Source organism: Zootoca vivipara, chromosome 6 (assembly GCF_963506605.1).
Source record: "Zootoca vivipara chromosome 6, rZooViv1.1, whole genome shotgun sequence".
Classification (NCBI taxonomy): domain Eukaryota; kingdom Metazoa; phylum Chordata; class Lepidosauria; order Squamata; family Lacertidae; genus Zootoca; species Zootoca vivipara.
Window position 1 is genome coordinate 94,313,224 of NC_083281.1, and position 23,305 is coordinate 94,336,528.

Sequence of the window (23,305 nt, forward strand, 5' to 3'; positions counted from 1 at the left end):
CCAAGGTGGCTTCCTCATTCTGCTGAATGACATGGCCAGCCCTACATTGACCAGGTCTTTGTGACAAAGCTGAAGCTGGAAGATACAGGGCTACATCGCTCTGATCTCTTGCATCCCAGCTGCTGGGACGCTGGGGACATTTTCTACGGCAGACAAATTATTTGACCTGGGAACAAATAGAGGTGGGGCATCATAGTTCATGATGCAGCTGGCTTCCTTTCTTTTATTTTAAAACTGGCTGTACTGTACCCCTGTTTAGCTTGACACTAAGCTGACAAAGGACGCAGGTAGCGCTGTGGTCTAAACCACAGAGCCTAGGGCTTGCCGATCAGAAGGTCAGCGGTTCGAATCCCTGCAACGGGATGAGCTCCCGTTGCTCGGTCCCAGCTCCTGCCCACCTAGCATTTCGAAAGCACATCAAAGTGCAAGTAGATAAATAGGCAGGAAGGTAAACAGCATTTCCATGCGCCGCTCTGGTTCGCCAGAAGCGGCTTAGTCATGCTGGCCACATGACCTGGAAGCTGTCTGCGGACAAACACCGGCTCCCTCAGCCTATAGAGTGAGTTGAGCGTGCAACGCCAGAGTCGCTCGCGACTGGACCTAATGGTCAGGGGTACCTTTACCTTTTTAAGCTGACACAACCAGAGGACTTCAGCAAGTGAAATTATCCCCCTTGAATGACAGAAAAAACTTCAGCTGCCAAATGTCTGAGTGGCATGGCAACATTAAAGGCACCAGAACAGGGCCAGCTAAAAAGGTGGCAACCCCTAAGTGCACTGGACAGACTTGGCTCTCCTAAGTCAGATTTCTTAGGTTGCTGCATCAGCGTGACAATCCTTTGCTAAAACAGTAGTTCAGAAAGTAAATTGTATATTTGCCACTAGAGGGAGCCAGTGACCCAACAATATGTACTTTAGGTCCCTCGTCCCTTCTTTGGGTACAAAACGAGAGTGAAGTTCTTTTGATGGAGCTTCCAGAAATGAGTTAGTTCTGGAAGGAGTGCTGCATTTGGGTTTTTCACGGCATTCACTCAACATTGCTAGCACCCAAATGCCAGCCTGTATTCTACCCCTCCCCCCAGATTAAAGCTGGATTTTCCCTTTCTGCAAAAACAAAAAACAAACAAACAAAAACTCTGAAAAGTAAAAATTTTACAATCTGCCATAGTAGCTGGCTGGTGGGGAGTTTTCTTAGTGCATCCTTTTGGTGGGAAATTTGTCATGTTGTTTTGGTGAGTGATCACTCTTGGCACACCCACTAAAACCATTTGCTCCTCAGCTGACCACCATTTTGCTTCCAGTAGCCCAAACTACCATTGCCAGGTTAAGGCACCCTGAATTTCAGAAGGCAAATTCAGATAATCTTTACGTAGTGCATGTAAGGAGTTGACCTCGCAAGCCATCATCACAGTACATACATTTTGACTGCAGACACATCAACAAATTAATACAGAGTTCTTCTGCAAGATAACAGTATTACTACTACTACTACTACTGTTTTTAAAAACCCAAAAAGAAACAGATGTTGTATTTCCATTCTTTCAAAAAAAAGAAAAAAAGCACAAGCCTCTATTTTGCTGCTAAGTTTGCTGCTGCACACATTGTGAAGATTTTTTAAAAGGTGTGCACAGAAGTACAGGAATACCTGTGCACATCCCTGGAACTGGAAGAACTATTGAAGAGTGTGGGGGAGAATATATTATGCAATGTAATGTGATGGTCTATTTATTGACCACGTTTTGGTCCAAAGGCCGCCAAAGCAATAAACTGCATATTAATACAAAAGGAATATTATATGACTCAATCAAAACAATATAAAATATCAAAACCACAAAATACCCACCAATCACACTGGATACCGGTATATATTTGTGAGCTGCCTTTATGTTTCTCACGGCAGAAGCAGCTTCCCAGCATTCTCCCTCTCACTTGGAAGATGGGCAAATTCACACATCTCCATTCTCATTTAGGAGGAAGCCCACCCACAGCCAATCACCAATTGGGAGTGCTTTTGCCCTCCCCATACCCCAAAGGAGACACACAAAAGGATGACTTCCATTTTGAGCCAGCCCACTTGGGATTGACCAATGGCAATCTGCAGACGTGCCATGCCCCCGGGACGCATGCCAGTGACGCCCCCGCCTGCTCTCCGCCCCCAGTACCGGAGCATGCAGCTTCGCCACTGCTGGCAGGGTTTCAGATGGGGACCATTCCTAGCCACACTTGGACTTGCCAGCAATTGAACCAGTACCCTCCTCAGCCTAGGGAGCTCTAGGCCACATTACATTTCCATTTTTGATGAAAATTGGAAAATTATAGTCCAAAATTTAATTATGAATCCACAATTGGCGCTCTCAAACAGTGGTGTGCAGCAAAAAAAAAATTATAGGGGAACGGTTAGGGCCGGAAGCAACAGCTTGCGAGGGCGATGTCACACGTGTGACAATGTCGCGCACGTGAGCACCATGCCTCCCTGCCTAAGCCGGGCAGAAGCTTTCCAGGCTTTAATACTTTAAAACTCTAATTTACCAGGAACAATTTGGGGACTAGCCTAGTCTCCCTATCCCACTGACTGCACACTACTGCTCTCAGACTTTTCTGTTGATAGCATCCTAGACGTCTCTGACAAAGATCTAATTGGGCACTTATTAATGGCAGCAAGACTAATGACTGCTAAACACTGGAGGGACACAAATGGACCTACTCTTTCATAGTGAAAAGTGTGGTATATCTCATTTCTAGAGAACCAACCCCAAAATCAAGAGTTTTATGTGGCACTATGAAGACAGGCATATTTACCTCAACTTGGAGCTCTTTTATTAGTTATGTTAATAAGGAGCACAACCCACAGCATCCTCCCTCATATAAATCTGGAATGTTTAGCATCTGTATTTATGGTTTAATACTGTATTCCCATCATGTTCATGGCACTTACTGGCAATCCTATGCTTTTATATCTTGACATGTAAACAGTTTTCCTGGCCTTATAGCACAGTTGGTTAGTGTGTGTTGCTGATAATGCCAAGGTTGCAGGTTTGATCAGGATAGCTGCACATTCCTGCATTGCAGAGGGTTAGACTAGATGATCCTCAGGGTTCCTTCCAACTCTCTGATTATGTTATTTATCTTCTTTGTCTCCTACTTGTAATAGAGTTTTGCTGTTAATATTATGCTGTTTTGCTGTTATCATTATGCTGTTACTATGAAGGATGCACTGTGTGGGGATTGCCCCTTGCGCAATGGAAAATAGCTATGTGTTCTATTGTTACTTAGAATCATAAAATCACAGAATCATAGACTGGGAAGGGACTCTGAGGATCATCTAGTCCAGGGTTTCCCAAACTTGTCTCTCCAGCTACAATTCCCAAGTTTGGGAGACAAGTTTGGGAAACCCTGATCTAGTCCAACCCTTGCAATGCAGGAATATGCAGCTGTTCCATACAAGGATTGAAGCTGCCACCTTGGCATTATCAGCACCATGCTCTAATCCAGTGATGGTCAACTCGGCCCTCCAGCTGTTTCGGGACTACAACTCCCATTAGCCCTAGCTAACAGGACCAGTGGTCAGGGATGATGGGAATTGTAGTCCCAAAACAGCTGGAGGGCCAAGTTCGGCCATCACTACTCTAGTCTAAATAACTGAACTTGATGCACTGCATTCGCCTTTGGAATAACTGTTACTGACTAAAAAATGGCAAATATCTGCACATTTTTATTATTCTGTACCTAGATGTTAATCTTGAAAATAAAATCAAAAATCAAAAGAGAGCAGACGTTTCCACTGCACTCCTTACCTGATCCCTGGGGAGCAGCGCTGGAGAGGATCCACTTCGCCAAGCAGCATTTCATCAGAGCCTTGCGGGTGAGCCGTGGCTTCTGCCATTTCACGTTCTCCTTCCTCCCGGGGGGAGTCTGGCCTGGATCACCCAGGAGGCTGCCGTCGGTCTCCTTGCTGTCATCCTAAAAGAGAACAGGTACAAGAGGCCTCAGAATGGTGGTTTTCAGCTCCTTCTTAGTCAAATACCCCATGACACATGTTGTGATATCCTGAAAAGCCCCAGCCCCATGCTCTTCCTACTACCAGGTAGTAGTAGTAGTAGTAGTAGTAATAATAATAATAATAATAATAATAATAATACCACCCTTCTTGGTTTAAAATAAAAAACAAAAATATATACCGGTACTATTGGAACAAACAGACAAACAAACAACTCCTACACTTCTTTGGCTACACACACACATACAGAGTTTAAAAGACCATAGATTGCTTAAGTAGCCAAAGGTCTGGAAAAAGAGGAGTGTTTTGCCTGTCACTTCAACATATATAATGACACGCCTCCCTGGGGAGAGCATTCCACAAGTGGGAAGCCATTGCAATGGATTGGTACAGACCGATGGCAGCAATGGATTGGTACAGACCGATGGCCTGGGTGATCCAGGCCAGACTCCCCCCGGGAGGAAGGAGAACGTGAAATGGCAGAATCCATTGCAATGGATTCAAACTACAAGAAAGAAGATTCCACCTAAACATTAGGAAGAACTTCCTGACAGTAAGAGCTGTTCGACAGTGGAATTTGCTGCCAAGAAGTGTGGTGGAGTCTTCCTTCTTTGGAGGTTTTTAAGCGGAGGCTTGACAGCCATCTGTCAGGAATGCTTTGATGGTGTTTCCTGCTTGGCAGAGGGTTGGACTAGCTCCTGTAGATGCTTCCCTCCCCTCATGCACACCTTGTTTAAAAATAGGCCATGGTACTGCTGCCGATGTGTTCTGGATTCTAGCCTGCCTGGCTGCAGAGACACAGTGGATGATTCAACCCTCTGAAGTGGTTTTGTGTTCAGCTAAAGCATCTTTAATAGCTGGAGAGCAAACTTAGCTTTTGGAGAAGTGGGCGAAGCTGTGCATCATTTTCTGAAAAGCACTTTTAACATGTAGATGCCATTTTAGGTCTGGCTGATGTTACCTCCTTTAAATTTAGATTCCATGATCCCACTCCAGTTAGTTCCTTTCTGCTTCTGGATTCTGCCTCCGGGTCACAGGGACACAGACAGCTATATTATTTCAACAGATCTTTTCAGACTATGACTTGCATTAAAACATCTACTCATTTATTGAACTTCTTAAATTAGGTTGCACATTAGGTCTTAAGGGGTCATAATGCTTGGTCACAGTCAGCTCCCCCAAAGGCAGCAAGTTAACATTTGTTGATGAAGAGCAGGAAACCCTTTAATCCCCTCTCCCACCCCCGGAAATGTAAAACTTGATGTAATGTAAACCTTTGCCAACTTGATGTCCTCCAGATGTTTTGAACTACAACTCCCATCAGCCCCAGCCTGCACACTGTAGTCCAAGACAATTGGCAGTCACCAAGTTGGTTTAGGCTGTCTTGTTGGCATGTTATGCAAAAAGGCCCTCTGGGCATGGTTTGATGTTTCTATGCCAACAAAATGTATTCAATGTAGGTTTTAGCAGAAACAGTGGATCATCCTACATTCCTTTTTAAAACAGGAAGACATAAGAAAAAAATGATTTGAGATTGGTGAGAACAACAAAGTACAGTACGGTAGCACCTCGGTTTTTGAACATACTCTGTTCCGGAAGACTGTTCGATTTCTGATATGTTCGAAAACCAAGGCACAAAGGTCTGGCTGCAAGTTCAATTGGAAAAACCGAAAAACACGCAGCGGAGGCCATTCGACTTCTGATGCGTGTTCGAAAACGGAAGCAATTACTTCCAGCTTTTCGGCGGTTGGAAACCGAAACCTTTGGTTTCTGATTACAGGTAGGTAACATTTGGTTTCTGAGACGCTCGAAAACCGAGGTACCACTGTATTAACATGTTCTATTTTTACAAGAAGCAGCTTCAAAACATAAATCAGCCACATGAACCAGCAAATGTTTGTCCAACTGCAGATGACAATGAACCAAGAAGTATATATAACTCACCAGGTAAACAGGTCATTATATTCTCCAGCCAAACAGCAGTACAACTAGGATATTTTAGACCCTGGACTTAATGGTCTTACATGCTATGTGCATGACTTCCACTGTAAAGCACACTGTAAACATTTCTGCAGCATACCCCACCAGGTATGCTCAGCTCCCTCTTACACTGGAGGAGAGGGGGCGGCTCATCCTAGAAGGGTCTCTTCCATCCTGCACCCTTCCTACAGCCTGCATTCTTCCATGGGCCACCAACCTTTTTGTGGCCAGTGGGTACATTTTGAGAAAGTGCTGTGGGCACCAGACACAAAATAGCGGCCACATCTGAAAGAGCAAAAAAAAAGAAGGTCCCAGAACAGAATTGTGGGGGGGGGGCACCTACATCAGCCATTGCTCCATTTGCTCACAGAGAGAAGGAATTTCCACCTGCTCCAGCTCAGGGTGGATGGGAGGGTGAACACCCAATCCTCGCACCCAATGGAATGCAGGTGTGTTTAAGGGAGCACCTTTGATGGAAGAGAGGTGGAGCCAGTGCAAAGAGGAACCAAGCAGGAAGAACAGAACCTTCCATGCCACAAATCTTGCAACATTCAGAGTTCGCCCTCCCAGTGTCTCCTCCAGTCTCATCACAATTTCTGTTTTCCACTCCCATCCCCTGCTTTGCACTTGCTTCTACTTTCCTGTTGTTGTTGTTGTTGTTGTTGTTGTTGTTGTTGTTGTTGTTGTTGTTGTTGTTGTTTATTTAATCACTCAGAGCATACATAGTTTTGCATTTTAAACTCTCTTACATAATAGCACCATCGTGACTACATGATGGCTTCCACTGACCTCATGCTAAACATGTTCTCAGGAATAAGCACCAATTTTTGGGAGGAGAAGGCAATACATCTTTAAAGTGAACGTCTGGGGCTGCTCTTGGATCCTGCTTGCCACTTGAGGCCGAGGTGGCTTCCGTGGCTAGAAGTGCCTATTTCCAACCCTGGCTTATTTGCCAGCTACAGCCGTTCCTGGAGAGGGGCAGCCTGGCTACAGTGACTATGCTTTAGTAGCCTCCTGACTGGACTACTGTAATGTGCTCTACTTGGGGCTACCCTTGAGAGTGGCCTGGAAACTGCAGGCAGTGCCGAATGTGGCTGCATGACTTGTGAGTGGTGTGGTAAGAATGGCTGATACCCCTTTGCCATATATTCATATGGCGATATCAAAGGCCTGGGCAATCTCCCACTTTGGCTGGCCAGAATCTGACATAAAGGCAGCTGAAGCTTATGCCTAGTACACCAAGTCTACTGTCAGCTGCAGTTACTTAAGCTGGAGACACAGTTCTACTAAAAGGGGAGGGGGAGTGAGAGCAAAGCGAGAAGAGGCACAAGGGCCACATTCACACCTGGACAACCCTCTGGGAACCACATGCCAGTGGAGGAAGGGGCCACAGGCAAAAGTGGGCAGAGCAATGGATGCAATTTTGCAAATTTGTACAGCAGGCGAGATCCTGGATCCATGCAGGCAAGCATGAGAAATGATCAAAGTTCAAGACTTCGCTTTCCAGCCAGGCAAAAACACTAGGATCCAAAGCGCAGCAGCTAAGGGGTGTGGCCTGGGGAGAAGGCATGCAGCTGAGGAGGGTTCCGAGGGCCAGATAACGATGCCTGGAGGGTCGCATTTGGCCCTTGGCCCTGAGTTTCCCCACTCCTCCAGTAGGGTAACACCTTTTTTTGGACAAACAATATATCTCAAACTAATAAGCCCAGAACTTTGTGATACTTTAACTGTGCCCTACTGCTATTTGGTCCCCCTGCCCTCAATGGGCCAACACAGTCTTCAGGTGGGCTGTAGTCCTGGCTGTAAGGTGGTGAAACTCCAGGTAGAGTAACTGACATTCCATGAGAAATCAGTGAACTCTGAGTGATTAATCTGGACTGCTGAGAAAGGTGCCTCAGCTGAGAATTGTCGCCTGTAATTTCAATGTGTCACCTGGCTGCTGAATCACATGCTCCAGCACAGGCATGATTCAGAAACATAGGAAAGCATCCAACATTGCCTTTGGGAGCTTTCACAAAGCACTTTTATTGTGGGCATGGTACCACTTGCACAGGCATGTTTTGCACAGTGCCCACAAGGTGGTGTCCTCACCAAAATGCCAACCCACATTATTTATGGATTTAGTGTTTTAGCATTTAAAAATATTATAAAATACAAAATGAAAAACAAACTAGTTAAGAACAATAGTTAAAATACATCAAAACACACTTAGTACCAGCAATTAAAACAGAGTTAGCCCTGACAGCAGCCCATTGCACCGTAGATTTCAAAGGCCTGTCTGAATAGCCAGCTGGCGGAAGGATAACAAGGAGGGAGCCAGTCTAACCTCTCCTAAGAGGAATTCCAACAATCTGGAAGCAGCCACACAGAAAATAGGGCTGCCATATGTCTGGATTTTCCCGGACATTACCAGGATTTCAGAGGTGGAATTGATGTCCGGGGGAATTTCTGAAAGGCAGCACTTTGTCCTGGATCTTAGGAAAGTCAATCAAAAAATCACTAATGTTTGGGTGTTTTTGTATGGCAACCCTGCAGAAAAGGCTCTCCTGTCACCAACAACCGTGCTTCTGATGTGGGTGGGACAGAGGGAAGGTGCTCAACTGAGGACCTTAGCCCCCAGGAAAGTTTGTATAAGGAAATATGATCTTATAGGTAGCATAGGCCCAAGTCATATAGGGCCCTGTAGGTGATAACCAGGACTGTGAATGGTGCCTGGAAATTGACCAGTAGCCAGTGAAGTTGCTTTAAAAAACCACAACCCCCTGACTCCTTTCCTGACACAGTCCTATCTATCTTTTTGCTGGATCCTTCTCTCTGTGTGCATCAATAATTCAGACAAGCATCTCCCCCTTTTGTTTTCGGCATTCACAGGTTGTTCATTATTTATTGGTGTTGGCCTTGTTGCCACTGGCTGGCACACCTGTTTCCAAAGCCAGTGGCACAGGGAGATCAAGCCGCTCTTTGAAGGAGGCCCATTCCGCAAAGAGCCACAGAGTCTCCAACAATCCCAAAAATGGTTCTGTCACAAGACAGTATTTGGTCATGAGTGGCAGGCAGGGACCATAGCCAGCCTTAGAGCAGTGTTTCCCAACCAGTGTGCCTCCAGATGTTTTGGGACTACAACTCCCATCATCCCTAGCTAGCAAGACCAGTGGTCAGGAATGATGGGAGTTGTAGTCCCAAAACATCTGGAGGCACACTGGTTGGGAAACACTGCCTTAGAGTTCAGGGGGCAGGGCACCATAAAAGAAGGGAGGGGGTAGTCCATCCCTATGTACATATTTGTTTTACAGTAGAACCTCGGTTTATGAATTTTCGGTTTACGAACGCTGCGGACCCATCTGGAACAGATTAATTCACTTTCCATTACTTTCAATGGGAAAGTTCGCTTCAGTTTATGAACGCTTCAGTTTATGAACAGACTTCCGGAACCAATTGTGTTCATAAACCGAGGTACCACTGTACCTGTATTCATTAAGGCTATAATTGATGATGAGAATGAGAATGGCCATCATTATGACTGTTACCTGCACAGGCATTGCAGAAGAGCTAAGCCAGGTTGCCAGAGCAAACCATTCTCCTACTTCCTCTCCTATTCTTCACTTCTTTGTATTCATCCTTCCATCTCCCCAGCCTCTGGCTGCCTTTCCTGTCCCCTCCCTTTTCTCTTCCTCATCCTCCCTCAGCTCAATTCATTTTCTTCCTCCCTCCATCCCGCTCCATCTCATCCTTCCTTTTTATATTTTACTCCTTTTTTTTGCTCCCCACCCTTCATTTATTCACTTCTCTTCCATTTCTCCCTTTCCCCACTTCTCTCCAGCCACTGTCCCTTCCCTCTGTGTTCCAAATCCTCCAGCCAGCAAAACTACAAGGGCTTCACTCTCCTCTTCCACCTCCCCAATAAGTATGTGTATTTACACAATTTTAAATTGATGGAAGTATTAGTGCAAAACATCTTTAGGGCGCTAGGTTGGGGAAGTCTGTTCTAGAGGATTCTAACCAGGTGTCCATTACCTGACCTGAAATGCCCCCTGTTCCCTCATCCAACTGCTACCTTTGATAGCATGAGGAGCAGGGAAGTAATTCACAAGTCATGAGCCAGGAAAAATCAAATCAACCAATCAAGGCACTCAGCGGCTCAGTGTGAATCATTGTTCAGGGCTTATCTCCTTCTAATCAGCCTTTGTGAGATTCAGACAGGTATACCAATTCCCTCCATGCATTGAGGAACGGTTGAAGGAGCTGGGTATGTTTAGCCTAGAGAAGAGAAGACTAAGAGGAGATATGATAGCCATCTTCAAATATTCAAGGGCTGTCACCTGAAAGATGGAGCATGCTTGTTTTCTCCTGTTCTGGAGGGGAGGACTCAAGTTACAAGAAAGGAGATTTTGACTAAACATCAGAAATAACTTTCTGACAGTAAGAGCTGTTCAACAGTGGAGCGGTCTCCCTCGGGAGGCTGTGGACTCTCCTTCCTTGGAGGATTTTAAGCAGAGGTTGGGTGGCCATCTGTCATGGATGCCTTAGTTGAGATTCCTGTGTTGCAGGGGGTTGGACTAGATGACCCAGAGTCCCTTCCAACTCTATGATTATATTTGTAAACTCAAAACAAATCCATAGTGGAGTCCCTTAGACTGTTGGATGGCATCTTGTATGCCTCCTTCCAGCAACTCCTGCAGCCAAGCCGGTGTCAAATGTATTGCTCTGTTTTCATTTGGACCACATCAGCAAGGGCGAGAGGAGGATATTGCCGTCTGGGAAGCCCAGGCCCTCCACACACACCACCCAGGACTGCACCCTGGGGAGGTCACTTTGGTGCTGGTAACACAGCAGTTTAACTTCACCCCTGGAGGTGCACTCCATTGTCTCTCAAGACAGAGAGATGCTAACAAGAACTACTACTGGGTATTTCCACACGAGGCTTAATACGTGTTTGATGCCTCTTTCACCCACGGTGCTTGTTGATCATCCTGAATAATAATAAATAATACTAATACATTTTATTTATACCCAGCCAAAACCGGGCTCAGGGCGGCTAACACTAGATATAAAACAATTGATTAAGATAGAACTTAAAAACAAGATTAAATACGACATTAAAATTAAAATGCAAATTCAAATGCAGCCTCATAAGAAAAGGGGAAAGGGAAAGGGAGAGTAGGGGAGGGGATCAAGTTGGGTGTAGGCCAAAGGCCAGGTGAACAACTCTGTCTTACAGGCCAACAATAAGAACATAGGAAGCTGCCTTACACCAAGTCAGGCCATTGGCCCATCTAACTCAGTATGATCTACGCCAGGCATCCCCAAACTTCGGCCCTCCAGATGTTTTGGACTACAATTCCCATCTTCCCCGACCACTGGTCCTGTTAACTAGGGATCATGGGAGTTGTAGGCCAAAACATCTGGAGGGCCGCAGTTTGGGGATGCCTGATCTACACTGACCGGCAGTGGCTCTTCAGAGTTGTAGGCAGGGAAATCTCCCAGCCCTACCTGGAGACAGCAGGGATTGGAAATAGACCTTCTGCTTGCAAAGCAGATGCTCTGCTCTTGTTGTGTGAACAGGCATTCTGGACCAGTGTAAGTTTTTGTGTGTTTGTTGCGTTAGTTTCAAGCCAATCTGAGCAAAAAACACTTCATCCCTCCTGTCTGAGGATGCCCATGGGTTTGTGCAAATGCATCTCCAGCCACTGCCCTCTTGAACTGGAAAAACTTCCATGATCTGCTGAGAGCTGGATTACCGGTTTCTAACATCTTTTATGCCTGTTGTCTTTGCCCATGGAGATTTTACTTTCTTGGATTCCATGATCACTGCAGATGGTGGCAGCAGTCACGAAATTAAAAGACGCCTGCTTCTTGGGAGAAAAGCAATGACAAACCTAAACAGCATCTTAAAAAGCAGAGACATCACCTTGCCGACAAAGGACTGTATAGTTAAAGCTATGGTTTTCCCAGTAGTGAGAGCTGGACCATGAAGAAGGCTGATTGCCGAAGAATTGATGCTTTTGAATTATGGTGCTGGAGGAGACTCTTGAGAGTCCCATGGACTGCAAGAAGATCAAACTTATCCATTCTGAAGGAAATCAGCCCTGAGTGCTCACTGGAAGGACAGATCCTGAAGCTGAGGCTCCGATACTTTGGCCACCTCATGAGAAGAGAAGACTCCCTGGAAAAGACCCTGATGTTGGGAAAGACAGAATCATAGAATCATAGAGTTGGAAGAGACCACAAGGGCCATCCAGTCCAACCCCCTGCCAAGCAGGAAACACCATCAAAGCATTCCTGACAGATGGCTGTCAAGCCTCCGCTTAAAGACCTCCAAAGAAGGAGACTCCACCACACTCCTTGGCAGAAAATTCCACTGTCGAACAGCTCTTACTGTCAGGAAGTTCTTCCTAATGTATAGGTGGAATCTTCTTTCTTGTAGCTTGAATCCATTGCTCCATGTCCGCTTCTCAGGAGCAGCAGAAAACAACCTTTCTCCCTCCTCTATATGGCATCCTTTAATATATTTGAACATGGCTATCATATCACCCCTTAATCTTCTCTTCTCCAGGCTAAACATACCCAGTTCCCTAAGCCGTTCTTCATAAGGCATCGTTTCCAGGCCTTTGACCATTTCAGTTGCCCAAAATAGTCAAAGGGCATTTGGAGGGCACTAGGAGAAGGGGGCGACAGAGGATGAGATGGTTGGACCGTGTTCTCGAAGCTACCAACATGAGTCTGACCAAACTGTGGGAGGCAGTGCAAGACAGGAGTGCCTGGCGTGCTCTGGTCCATGGGGTCACGAAGAGTCGGACATGACTAAACAACAACAACATCTTTTATGCAAGTCTATGTTCTCAGTTACTTTTTGGCTGCCTTGCAGTTAGAGAGAGGTGAATCTGTCCATTTCAGTTTCTCTCAGTTTCTACTTTTTCCAAACTTAAATTTCTATATCAATTTGTATTAGTTATCATGAAAATTCATTAGCATTTTAGTGCAAATTTATCCTAAAGCGTTAGTTTTTACATGCAATTTCCCCTACTATATTTTCCCTTAAAATAATGTGTTTTTATCTGCTATTTTTATTAAGATATACATACCTTCCCCTAGTACATACATTTTTGTATACATTTCTTGGCTGGGAGAACTGCTCCGCAAAAATCAGATAAGTCTGAATTTTTAAGGTTGTTTTGTGTATTGTTTCAGGAAGTGCAAATTAGGTAGGTTCTCTTTTAAATGCAAACTCAATTATTATTTTTCTGTATTATAATTGCAATTGACATAAAAATGGGGAGGGGAGAGGTCATTCCCAATTTTCAGCTTTGTGCTTTTGTTTAGTGCAAAAAGCAGTAAGAGGAAGCAAACTCTTGAACCAGTGAATCAGTGGCCTTTCTCTTAGGTCATCTTTTCACACTCCGAGTGGCTACCAACACAAGTTTGCACTTGACAAGCTCTACAGACAAGCCAGGTTCCCTGACAAGCACATTCCTGTGACACATGCAAACATATTATTTGCTTCATACATACTTTATCCTTTTAAACGTACACCTAAAGCAGATAATGGGTGAAGGGTCTTCATCGCTTGTCTTCTTCTGCCATGATGGTCATGTTCTGCCTCCACTGTCAGATGCAACAAGCCTCTGAACACCAGTTGCTGGGAACTGGAAACGTGGAGTGTGTTTGGGCTCATGCCCTGCTTATGGTCTTCCCCTTGGGGCAGCTAGTTGGCCATGGAGATGGGCCATTGGCCTGATCCAGCTGAGCTCTTCTTACAAAGTCAGTGTAATCTTATGGGCTATTGCATTCATCCCTTCTTAACTTCCCCTGATGTCTTCCTCCTCATTCACCCCTTTGTGTAATTTTAGACTAGCATAAATTTGGTGAAGGCAAGGACCTGTTTTACTTGTTTGCTTATGTTGTTCTGTAAATAATGTCCTAAAGCAGGGTCCTCAAACTAAGGCCCAGGGGCTGGATGTGGCTCAATCGCCTTCTCAATCCGGCCCGCGGACGGTCCGGGAATCAGCATGTTTTTACATGAGTAGAATGTGTCCTTTTATTTAAAATGCATCTCTGGTTATTTGAGGGGCATAGGAATTCGTTCATATTTCTTTTTCAAAATATAGTCCGGCCCCCCACAAGGTCTGAGGGACAGTGGACCGGCCCCCTGCTGAAAAAGTTTGCTGACCCCTGGCCTAAAGGCTCTCAGTGGCCACTAGCCAAGCTGGCTATGCTCTACGTCAGGGGTCAGCAAACTTTTTCAGCAGGGGGCCGGTCCACTGTCCCTCAGACCTTGTGGGGGGCCGGACTATATTTTGAAAAAAAAATATGAACGAATTCCTATGCCCCACAAATAACCCAGAGATGCATTTTATATAAAAGCACACATTCTACTCATATAAAAACACCAGGCAGGCCCCACAAATAACCCAGAGATGCATTTTAAATAAAAGGACACATTCTACTCATGTAAAAACATGCTGATTCCCGGACTGTTGGCGGGCCGGATTTAGAAGGCGATTGGGCCGCATCCGGCCCCCGGGCCTTAGTTTGGGGACACCTGCTCTACGTCCAGTGCTAGAGGCTGAATGTCTCCGAATACCAGCTGCTGGGAATCACAAATGGAGAGAGTGCAGTTGTCCTCATGACTTGTGTGGGAACCTTCCTGCAAGGGCATTTGGTTGGCCGCTGTGATGACAGGATGCTGAACTAGAGGGATGCTTTGCCTGATACAGCAGCCAGGCCTCTTCTTATGTTCTCTTCTCTCTCTCTCTCTCTCTCTCATCTATGCTGCCTGAAAGAGAGGTTTTCCTCCCCCCTCGGCAGAAAAAGTGGGGGTCAGTTGGCATAGCAGCTGCTTCAGCTGGCAGCTGCTCTTTGAGATAAGAAAGGCATCAGTCATTGAAGCTGGCATTGGGTTCACCCAAGAGGACTGTGTGGCAAAGGAAGGAGGAGACAAATGGAGAAGGAGATAGAGGAATGGTGGGGTCAGAGGCTAATAGGAAGCTCTGGAGTCCAATGTGGGGGAAAGCAAGAATAGTTTGAGCAAAGGGAAGGGGGAGAAATTTCAGATTTGGGGGAAGAGGCCGAGTCTCGCTGCCAGCCTCTCCCAACCTTGTGCCCTCCGCCTGTTTTGGACTACAACTCCCATCAGCCCCAGTCAGCATGTAGGTTAGAGGTGGCTGATATGGGTTCTTTTGCTGCACAAGGAGTGTTACAACCTCTCATTCAGGGATGGAGAACTTTTGGGCCTCCAGATGTTGCTCACAGCATTCCTGACCATTGGCCATGTAAACTGGAGCTGGTGGAAGTTGGACTCTAAAAACATCTGGAGGTTCCACAACCTAGGTTCATTCTTGCCACAGCCCTATGAAACATGTTGCTATTATTCAGATTTTACACATGGGGAAACAAGTCTGAGAAAGGTTGCTTGTGGTCACCCAGATAACCTGTAGCTAAAACAGTAAGAAATGATCCTTAGCACTTATGCAGCACTTTCCAAGTGTTTGAACGCCCATGGATCAATTTGTATAACATTTTTGTAAGGAAACCCTGGATTATTATCATCCACATGTTACAGATGGTGTTGTGGGAATGTCTCTTAAAGTGAAGGATGCTTGGTCTAAGGACACAAAACAAGTCTGTGGCTGAGTTGAGATATTCAGCCTGGGCCTAATCCTGTAATCAACCAGCTGATTCAAGCAGTGCAGGAATCAAGGTCTTCAAGCTCCAAGTCCAAAGAAACTGCCTTATACCAAGTCAGATGATTGGCCCAGCTAGCTCAGTATTGTCAACAGTGTCTGGCAGTGGCTCTCCCCCCCCCCCCCTTCACCTGCCTGTGGCCACTGGAGATTGAACATAGGACCTTCTGAAGGCAAACAGATGTTCTGCCGCTGAGCTGCAGCCAAAATATAGGCAGCATTTTTAGAGCCTCTTTTGTGTGTTCAAAGCCCCTTCAGCGATATTATCTCAGTCATTTTTCACAACAACCCTGCAAGGCAAGTCAGTGACTGTAATTATCACCCCCAGTTGTGGGGCAGAGGCTGAGAGCAGTGGCTTTGTGGCACACAGCTACCTAGTGGCAGGGGTTAAGGTTAGGAAACATATGTGAACAGTACCAGATTCCTGCCAGCTCCAGCTCATTCAGGGAGCAGGGTGGGGAGCTAGTGTGGCATGATGGTTAGAGTGCTGGGAGACCAGAGTTTGAATCCCTGCTCAGCTATGAAGCACACTGGGTGACCTTGGGCCAGTCTCTCTCTCTTGCTCAGCCTAACCTACTTCACAAGGTTGTTGTGAGGATAAAATGGGGAGAACCATGTGCACCACCTTGAGTTCCTTGGGAGAAAAGATTCTCTGCAGCAGAGTACTGTCATAATTGACTCAAAATCTTTTGAGGGAAAGGCTGTAGAAGAACAGCAGAAGAACACCTGCTTTGCAGGCAAAAGGTCCTGGGTTCAACCTCTGGTTTCTCCAGGAAGAGCTGGGTATTTCGCCCACTCAGAAACCCTGAAAAGGTGCTGCCAGTCAGTGTTGGGAATTCCGAGCTTTGTCTGACTTGGTACAAAGCAAGCTTCCTTGGTTCCTGTGTTCCTGTATTTTGCTTTGCTTTTTAATTTTAATTTTCTTCTTAGAAACAAAACGCAGATGATCTGCCTGGTTTATCTTAATATGGGAAAGTGTTAGGTCTGGAGAGTGGATGGAGAAGATGGCAATTAAAAGGGTAAAATGACGAGGGGGGAAAGGGCAGGGGGGCATGCTAGAAAAATCCCTATATAAGCTGAGTGTGCAGTGGACTTTGCAATGCAGGCAGGCGTGGGAAGCCTCAGCTGCCAGCCCCAAAATGCCCCGCTTCAACCTTCCTGGCTTTTGTTGGATCCCTGGTGGGTGCATGTCCTTAAATGAACACCAGCTATAACAACACTTTGCAGCATTCTCAACTGTTCAAAGCCCAAGTCCATGTGCATTATTTCAGTAATCTTAGCAACAACCCTGTAGGATAGGACAGTCCTCTTATTATAATAGATGGCTGCAAGAGGCCACCTTGTGAGCCAGAGACCAGATTCAATCCTAGACTTGCCTAACTTATGGCCCATTCATTTAGTAGCCAGTCCTGGAAACAGGAGCTCCCGTCATAGAGAATCATGGAATTGTAGAGTTGGGAGGGGCGCTGAGGGTCATCTATCCAACCCCCTGCAATGCAGGAATCTCAAAACAAGGTCCCCCATGCAAATTGAAACCAGACCCTGCTTAGCTTTGCAAATGTGCTAGCAGTTTTATTGCTGCACCACCAGTTGTTTTGTTGCACCCTGGCCTGCCTGTGCAGACCCATCCAAACCTGTTCTGATGGGGGGGGGACACCCTCACCCCCACCCCCGCCTAGAGCACTTTAAAGGGGGCAATGCACAAAGCAGCAGGTTTGGAGATCGCTGAACCGGCTAAGAAACTCCCTCGCTGACCTTTTATTTTCTCTCTCCTCCACCCTACTAACCTACCTTGCAGGATTGTTGTAAGGCTGAAACGAAACCAGACTATGGTCTCAACATTCAGAAGTGCTGTAGAAGCACTTGAAAACCAACAACGGCAACTGTTCCCAGAACCCCGTTGCTTCACTCACTTTGGGGCCCCGCTTCCGGCGCCCCCAAAGGATGGGGGGTCTCCCACCCTGGAGACAAACTTTCCCTTCCGCTTCCCACCTCAACGGGCTTCAGCGGGCAGCAGCGAGCGCCTGGCACCCTTGGCACCCGGACGCATCCCACGCATGCCTTGGCACCCCGCGAGGGGATCAGCCTGGCGCCCCCTTTGCAGCTGCCTCCCTCGCCGGACCCCATTACCTGCATGGCTGGCTTGGCAGAGCTTCTGTGGGGCAGCAGCGGCGGCGGCGGCAGCGGCAAGAGGACGAGCTGGCCGTGATGTAACACGCTGGGCACCGGCGGCGGAGCGCGGCTCGTCCCCTCCCAAGCCGGCAGCTGAGCCGATGCCGAGCGAAAACCCACACGGCGGCGGCGGCGTTAACTCCCTCGGCTCCTTGGCCTCGCAACGCCCCCGCCCAGGGCGAGCGGACGCGGCGGCGGGAGGGGGGGGGGCAGGTGCCTCTTGGGCGGCCGGCCGGGAGCCCAGAGCCAAAGGCAAGCGCCCCGCTCTCTTGCCTTCCTGCCTCTCGAGGGTTGCCAACTTCTCTTCGCCCAGCCCGCTCTTGTGCCTTTTCACCGAGCGGGTTCGGATTCTGCGAAGGACGGAGGCCAGCGGGAGGCGATGGCGGGGCTCGGGTGGCAATTGGGGCTGAGGGGTGAGGAAGGCCGCCTCTGCCCAAATGCCCCCACCTAAAGAGTTGGGTCCTTTCTTTGCATTTGGGTCGTAGTTGGCAGCCCCTGGCACTACCGGTGCTTCCACTTGGTCTTTGTCATCCCCATTCTGCTGGGGGCCGCCTGCCCAACTACTTTGATGGGAACAGGAGTTTGGATAGATTTGCAATGGATGCCTACTGATATTTCTATTTCTAATTAAATGATGTCGGAGGCTGAGCTTAGTTGGACTCTGCTGGGACTCAGCCTTACAACAGTCTTTTCCAACCTGGTGCCTTCCGGCTGTTTTGGACTACAATTGCCATCAGGCAGGGTCATACAATGCTGAGGCTGGTAGTCCAAAAAAGCTGGGAGGCACCAGGTTGGGGAAGGCAGCCGTAGAGCCTGCTTCCTCTGTCTCTCCATGTCCTGAGGACCTTCACACCAAGAGCTCAGCACAGGGAGAAGCCAGCCTGTTTGTGGGTTTCAAGTGCCCAGCGAAACATGCCTCAATGGCCACACATAGCACCGGCCATCTCAGGCTTATGTCCCGAGAAGAGCCGGCATTAGGAGCCAGACATAATGAGTATTTCCCAATGGTGGAAATTATAAAGCCTAACCATCTCTGTGTTGCAGGGGGTTGGACTAGATGACTAAGGATCCCTTCCAACTCTACAAATCTATGACCTTAGCTGAGTAAATAGCAATACAAAGCATCCATAAAATGAACTGATTGCTAAGTGGAGGCCCACATACATTTTCAAAGGCATAGACAGTATCTGCATCCAGTACGGTACCTTCTCTGAGCCTTTCCCCCTCCTCCGCTCACTCACATAGCCTGCTTATCTGCGGTGCCACCGCCTACTCCCTTTTCTACTGAGCCCCATCCCACCAACAACAATCTCCCTAGGATTCACATGTGGACAGTTTTTGTGCTGAAAATATCTCAGCAGCTGGAAGATTTGTGAACATTCCATGGTGCTCCAACACCTCATTCAGTGGCGAGTGAGAGCTCATTTTGATTAGCTAAGGACAGAGCTCCTGCAGGAAATAACTTAGGAGGTTTCAGAAACCCACCCCAAGACCTTTTGCTGCCTGAGGCAAAGGGCAAGAGAGCAGCCCTTCCCATTCCATGTATGCACAAAACTTAATTGGACCAGGAGCTGCATCTTTCTTCCACATGGAGATGGGATCACACCCTCCATTGCACCTGGGAGCAGCCCTTTTAGGGAGTGCAGCGTAAACTGAAAGGCGCACCCTTGGTCCTGCAACAAAAGAAAATGGCCAGGGGGTTCTGGAGGGAGAATGAACTGCTGCCCACTCTTTCCCTTGGGCCAATGGCCCATCCAGTCCAGCATTCTCACAGTGGCCAACCAGCTCCCTGTAGGAAACGTGCAAGCAGGACCCGAGCACAAGACAAGAGCACCCTCCCCTCCTGTGGTTTGCAGCAACTGGTAGGGCTGCAGCTTGTGTTGTGTAGCAAAGTCCCCTTCCCCTTTGTGTAAATTTGTGTAACTTGGGAGATAAAGTGCAAAAAACAAAACTAAAGCCCCCAGTACTATTCCTCCGCAAAACTACATATTCTGTGTTTTATTTGATACCCTCTTCACCTCTCTACAGCCATAAGTGCACCCAAAGGCAAGTCAGAGCTAGTTTGACTTCATTAATACAGTAAATATAAAGGAAAACAGACCCCAATCCAATACACCGTATTCTCATTCCACGTTGCTCTCATGCATTGCACACATCCACTCTCCAATATGTGCTGAGTGCTCATAAATAGCTCAGCCCTCCCTCCACCCCATTCAATCAAAGAATCATGTCTAAGCCTGGAGAAAACCATCATTAGCAATGGGAACTGTAGTCCATACTTAGCCAAAATGTATGATATGCCTCAAGGCTGTCCCATTTGTTTTCTTGCTGGTTTCTTTTTAATAGACTTATTTTGGAAAAAGGAGCTGGGTCCAACTGAGGAACCTAACTGTCAAATCGTTAACATTACAAAGTGCCATCAAAGTCACTTTGCTCCAAGGAATGATCTGTCCATCCCTCTTGTTTGCTTTGACTCAGCCTTCCCGCTTTCTGAGCTGAGCTGATATCATACTTTTCATATCCACCAGCATTTGACAGAGGTTGAGAAAAGGTACATCTATTTTAGATGATGTAAACAAAGGGATCCAGCATGGGCTTGATCTTAAGATGTAAGAAGCTGAGATTAAGGAACAGTGAGCGTGCAGCACATAAACCACCCACACCCACACCCACACCCGCACCCGCACACAGACAGACAGACACACAGTGTTCCACCAAATACATTCTGGGATGCTAACTTCATTCCCCTACAGTCTCCTGGAAATATACATATTCACATTTAGACACATAACATCATCAGGACATGTGATGCAGGAGATCTCTCCTGCTCCTAAAAAATAGCATTAATAGCTGATGATATCTGGTGAGGGGTTCCAAAAAGAAAACCCTCAATGGATTTTGTTGTAGGGAGGGGACAGCCTTCCTGGAAATTTCACCCCATCTCTATGTCAGATTAGGATGAGGTCAGGGTGGAGCCTGCTGGGATAAAGTCGGAGCCTAGTGGCACCTGGGCAGAGCTGAAGGATGACACCTAGTGGGCGAGGGCAGAGGCTGTCTCTGCCTTGGGGATGGTGCTTGGAGAACATTTAAGGATTACAGCAAAACTCAAGGCAAGTTCAAGTGGTGCAGGGAGTTAGAGCTCAGTGCCATCCACATATTGGTGACACCTCAGTCTTAAGCTCCTGATGACAGCTCCCAACAGCTTCAATTAGATCTTAAAGAGCATGGGAGAGAAGACTGAGCCTTGCAAGACCCCCAGGAGAATGAGCAGGAACAGCATCTGGTGATAGGATCGGAACCACTACTACCGGTACCAGACAGGGCCTTCAACACACAATCCCTGAGGTGGCCCAGGAGGATACTACGGTCAATGGCATCAGAAGCTGTAGAGGTAGGGCACACATGCCGCCCCAGGCGCCTGATCGGCTTTCTCCGCCGCTAAGCACAAAACAGCCTCCTTTAAGGCCTAGCTTTGGCACTTCCCTCTTCTGCAACAAGGCATTCACCAGTCCCTGACACTACTCAGTCAATCCCCCACCTAACTTTTTATCAAGCAAGAAGGGAAGAACAGAGAAAGCAGGGCAGTCTGCACCCCAGTATTGAATTTGAAAACTCAGCACAGACACCAGCAAGGATAGTTTCACATTAAAAGTTCCCCCTTGATTGACAGTGAGATCAAATACATCTGAGGGTGCATTCAGACAGTGATGCAACAGGCAGTGATGCAACAGTGCCCTGTTGTAAGGCCAACATTTGGCACCCCACCCCACCCCACCTCTCACCTTCCGTTTGGTTCTCCTTAATCAGAAAGGGCAATTCTATTCATCCCTGGAGCAGAAGAGATTGTCAAACCATGCAGAACAGGAGCATAGTGGGAAATTTCCAACGCCCAGGTGCTCTTTCTTCATGGCAACACCTTCTAAGACTATGCAACAAAAATGAATTTTGACCAATGCAGACATTGCAACATCAATACAGAGCCAGATTTTCTCTCACTTCCTGCCTCCCAAGTTATGTAACATCCACCCCAATGAAGAGCTCTTGGTGGCTCAAAAGCTTGCTGCATTTATGTGACATGACATTTCGTCATAATGAAGGAACTCCAGCTAACAGAATCTGCCTCTTCCTCTGTTGAGCTCATTTATTTGGTGGGTCTCTCCTTGAGCAAAGTTTATTTATTTGGCATGCAGAAAACTGGCAAACAGCCCCCCCAGGAGAGGATGTCACTGTTCCCTGCTGTGAAATAAGTAGTGGCACATCATCCCTGCTCCTCCACTGATGTGGAAGTTCTGTAGCTGCACTTTTACCTTCCAGAAGGAATGTCAGGATGGTCGGTCTGACACTTACAGACAATGGCACTGGTCCTACACACAAATGGCTCATTCATAAGAATACAATCATGCTTGACATTTCCCCTGTTTCCCCTATGTATACTGCACTTTAGAATGTTCCGGGTAATATGAGGAAAATAATAATTTGCAGAGCTGCTCTAAAGGTTGCTCTGGGATGGGAACCCCAGTCCTAGGGGCCCAAATGCGCCCTTCAAGACCTCTTTATCAGACTCTCCCCAGGCCGCATCCTCTCCAGCCCCTCTTCATGAGTGTTTTTGCCTGGCTGGAATGTGCCCTTGAACCCTGACAATGCTTCTTGCATGAGTGTGAAGAAACTAACTTTGCAAGTGTACAAAGGCAGAATTTGCTCTGCCTGTCATGTGGCCCCTGCAAGGTTGCTGAGAAGCGAATGTGGCCCCTCATGAGAGGGGCAGAGAGAGACTCTTCAGCTGTTTTCTCCATGCCACTCTTAAGAGTCTAAATCTCCATCTTGTAGCTGTTCCCCCACTTCCCAAAGAAATGCATCACACTTTCCTCATACAGAAGGTTGTCCCTACAAAAGCAGCCATAGACTCCTCCTTTTTGAAGGGGAAACTTACAAAATCACTATGAATAGACAATTTGTATCTGGCAGCCTTATCACATTTATTTGGACTCTAGGATCTAATTATAATTGCAACGCAACTCCTTCACTCTCTCACTCTCTCTCTCTCTCTCTCTCTCTCTCTCTCTCTCTCTCTCTCTCTCTCTCTCTCTCTCATTCTCAGAAGCAGCTGTCTGAGTTTGCTGGTGGAGATGGAAATCTCTGTGGGGAATGAATTCCCAGTCAGTGTTCCAGCAGCAGAGGAACACTTTTATTTCGGTGCTGAATAAAGAGAGATAATTTAGGGGGCATTACTTTCACCTCTGGCTTGCTCTCCAAACTTTCACTAAAAGGACCCCTCCGTACCAGCAATATTTCCTTATTCAGAAATAGCATTAGTGGTTTTGGACTCCAACTTGCATCAACCCCAGCCAGTGCTGGATTATCCAGTAAGCAAACTAAACATTTGCTTAAGGCACCAGCAAACAAGTGTTGCTGTGTTTGTTTGTTTGTTTGATTGATTGTTTTTTAAAAAAAATTGACATTTGACATAAAAATTCAAA

General features: G+C 46.9%; 1 protein-coding gene across 2 annotated transcripts in view; it reads right to left on the reverse strand.

Moving 5' to 3' along the window:
• KCNIP3 (potassium voltage-gated channel interacting protein 3) overlaps positions 1–17,927 on the reverse strand; it is a 106,214-nt gene extending 88,287 nt beyond the window's left edge. The window contains exons 1-2 of one of the 2 annotated variants that reach the window (XM_035120095.2): positions 17,787–17,927; positions 3,794–3,959 (exon numbers count right to left, since the gene is read on the reverse strand). In XM_035120095.2, the coding sequence (XP_034975986.1) occupies positions 3,794–3,959; positions 17,787–17,792 (172 nt within the window). In that variant the 5' untranslated portion in view covers positions 17,793–17,927. Of the gene's footprint in view, positions 1–3,793; positions 3,960–5,940; positions 6,184–17,786 lie in introns of those variants that run through there. The other variant, XM_035120098.2, reaches the window with a different exon arrangement.
• Positions 17,928–23,305: the final 5,378 nt, after the last annotated feature.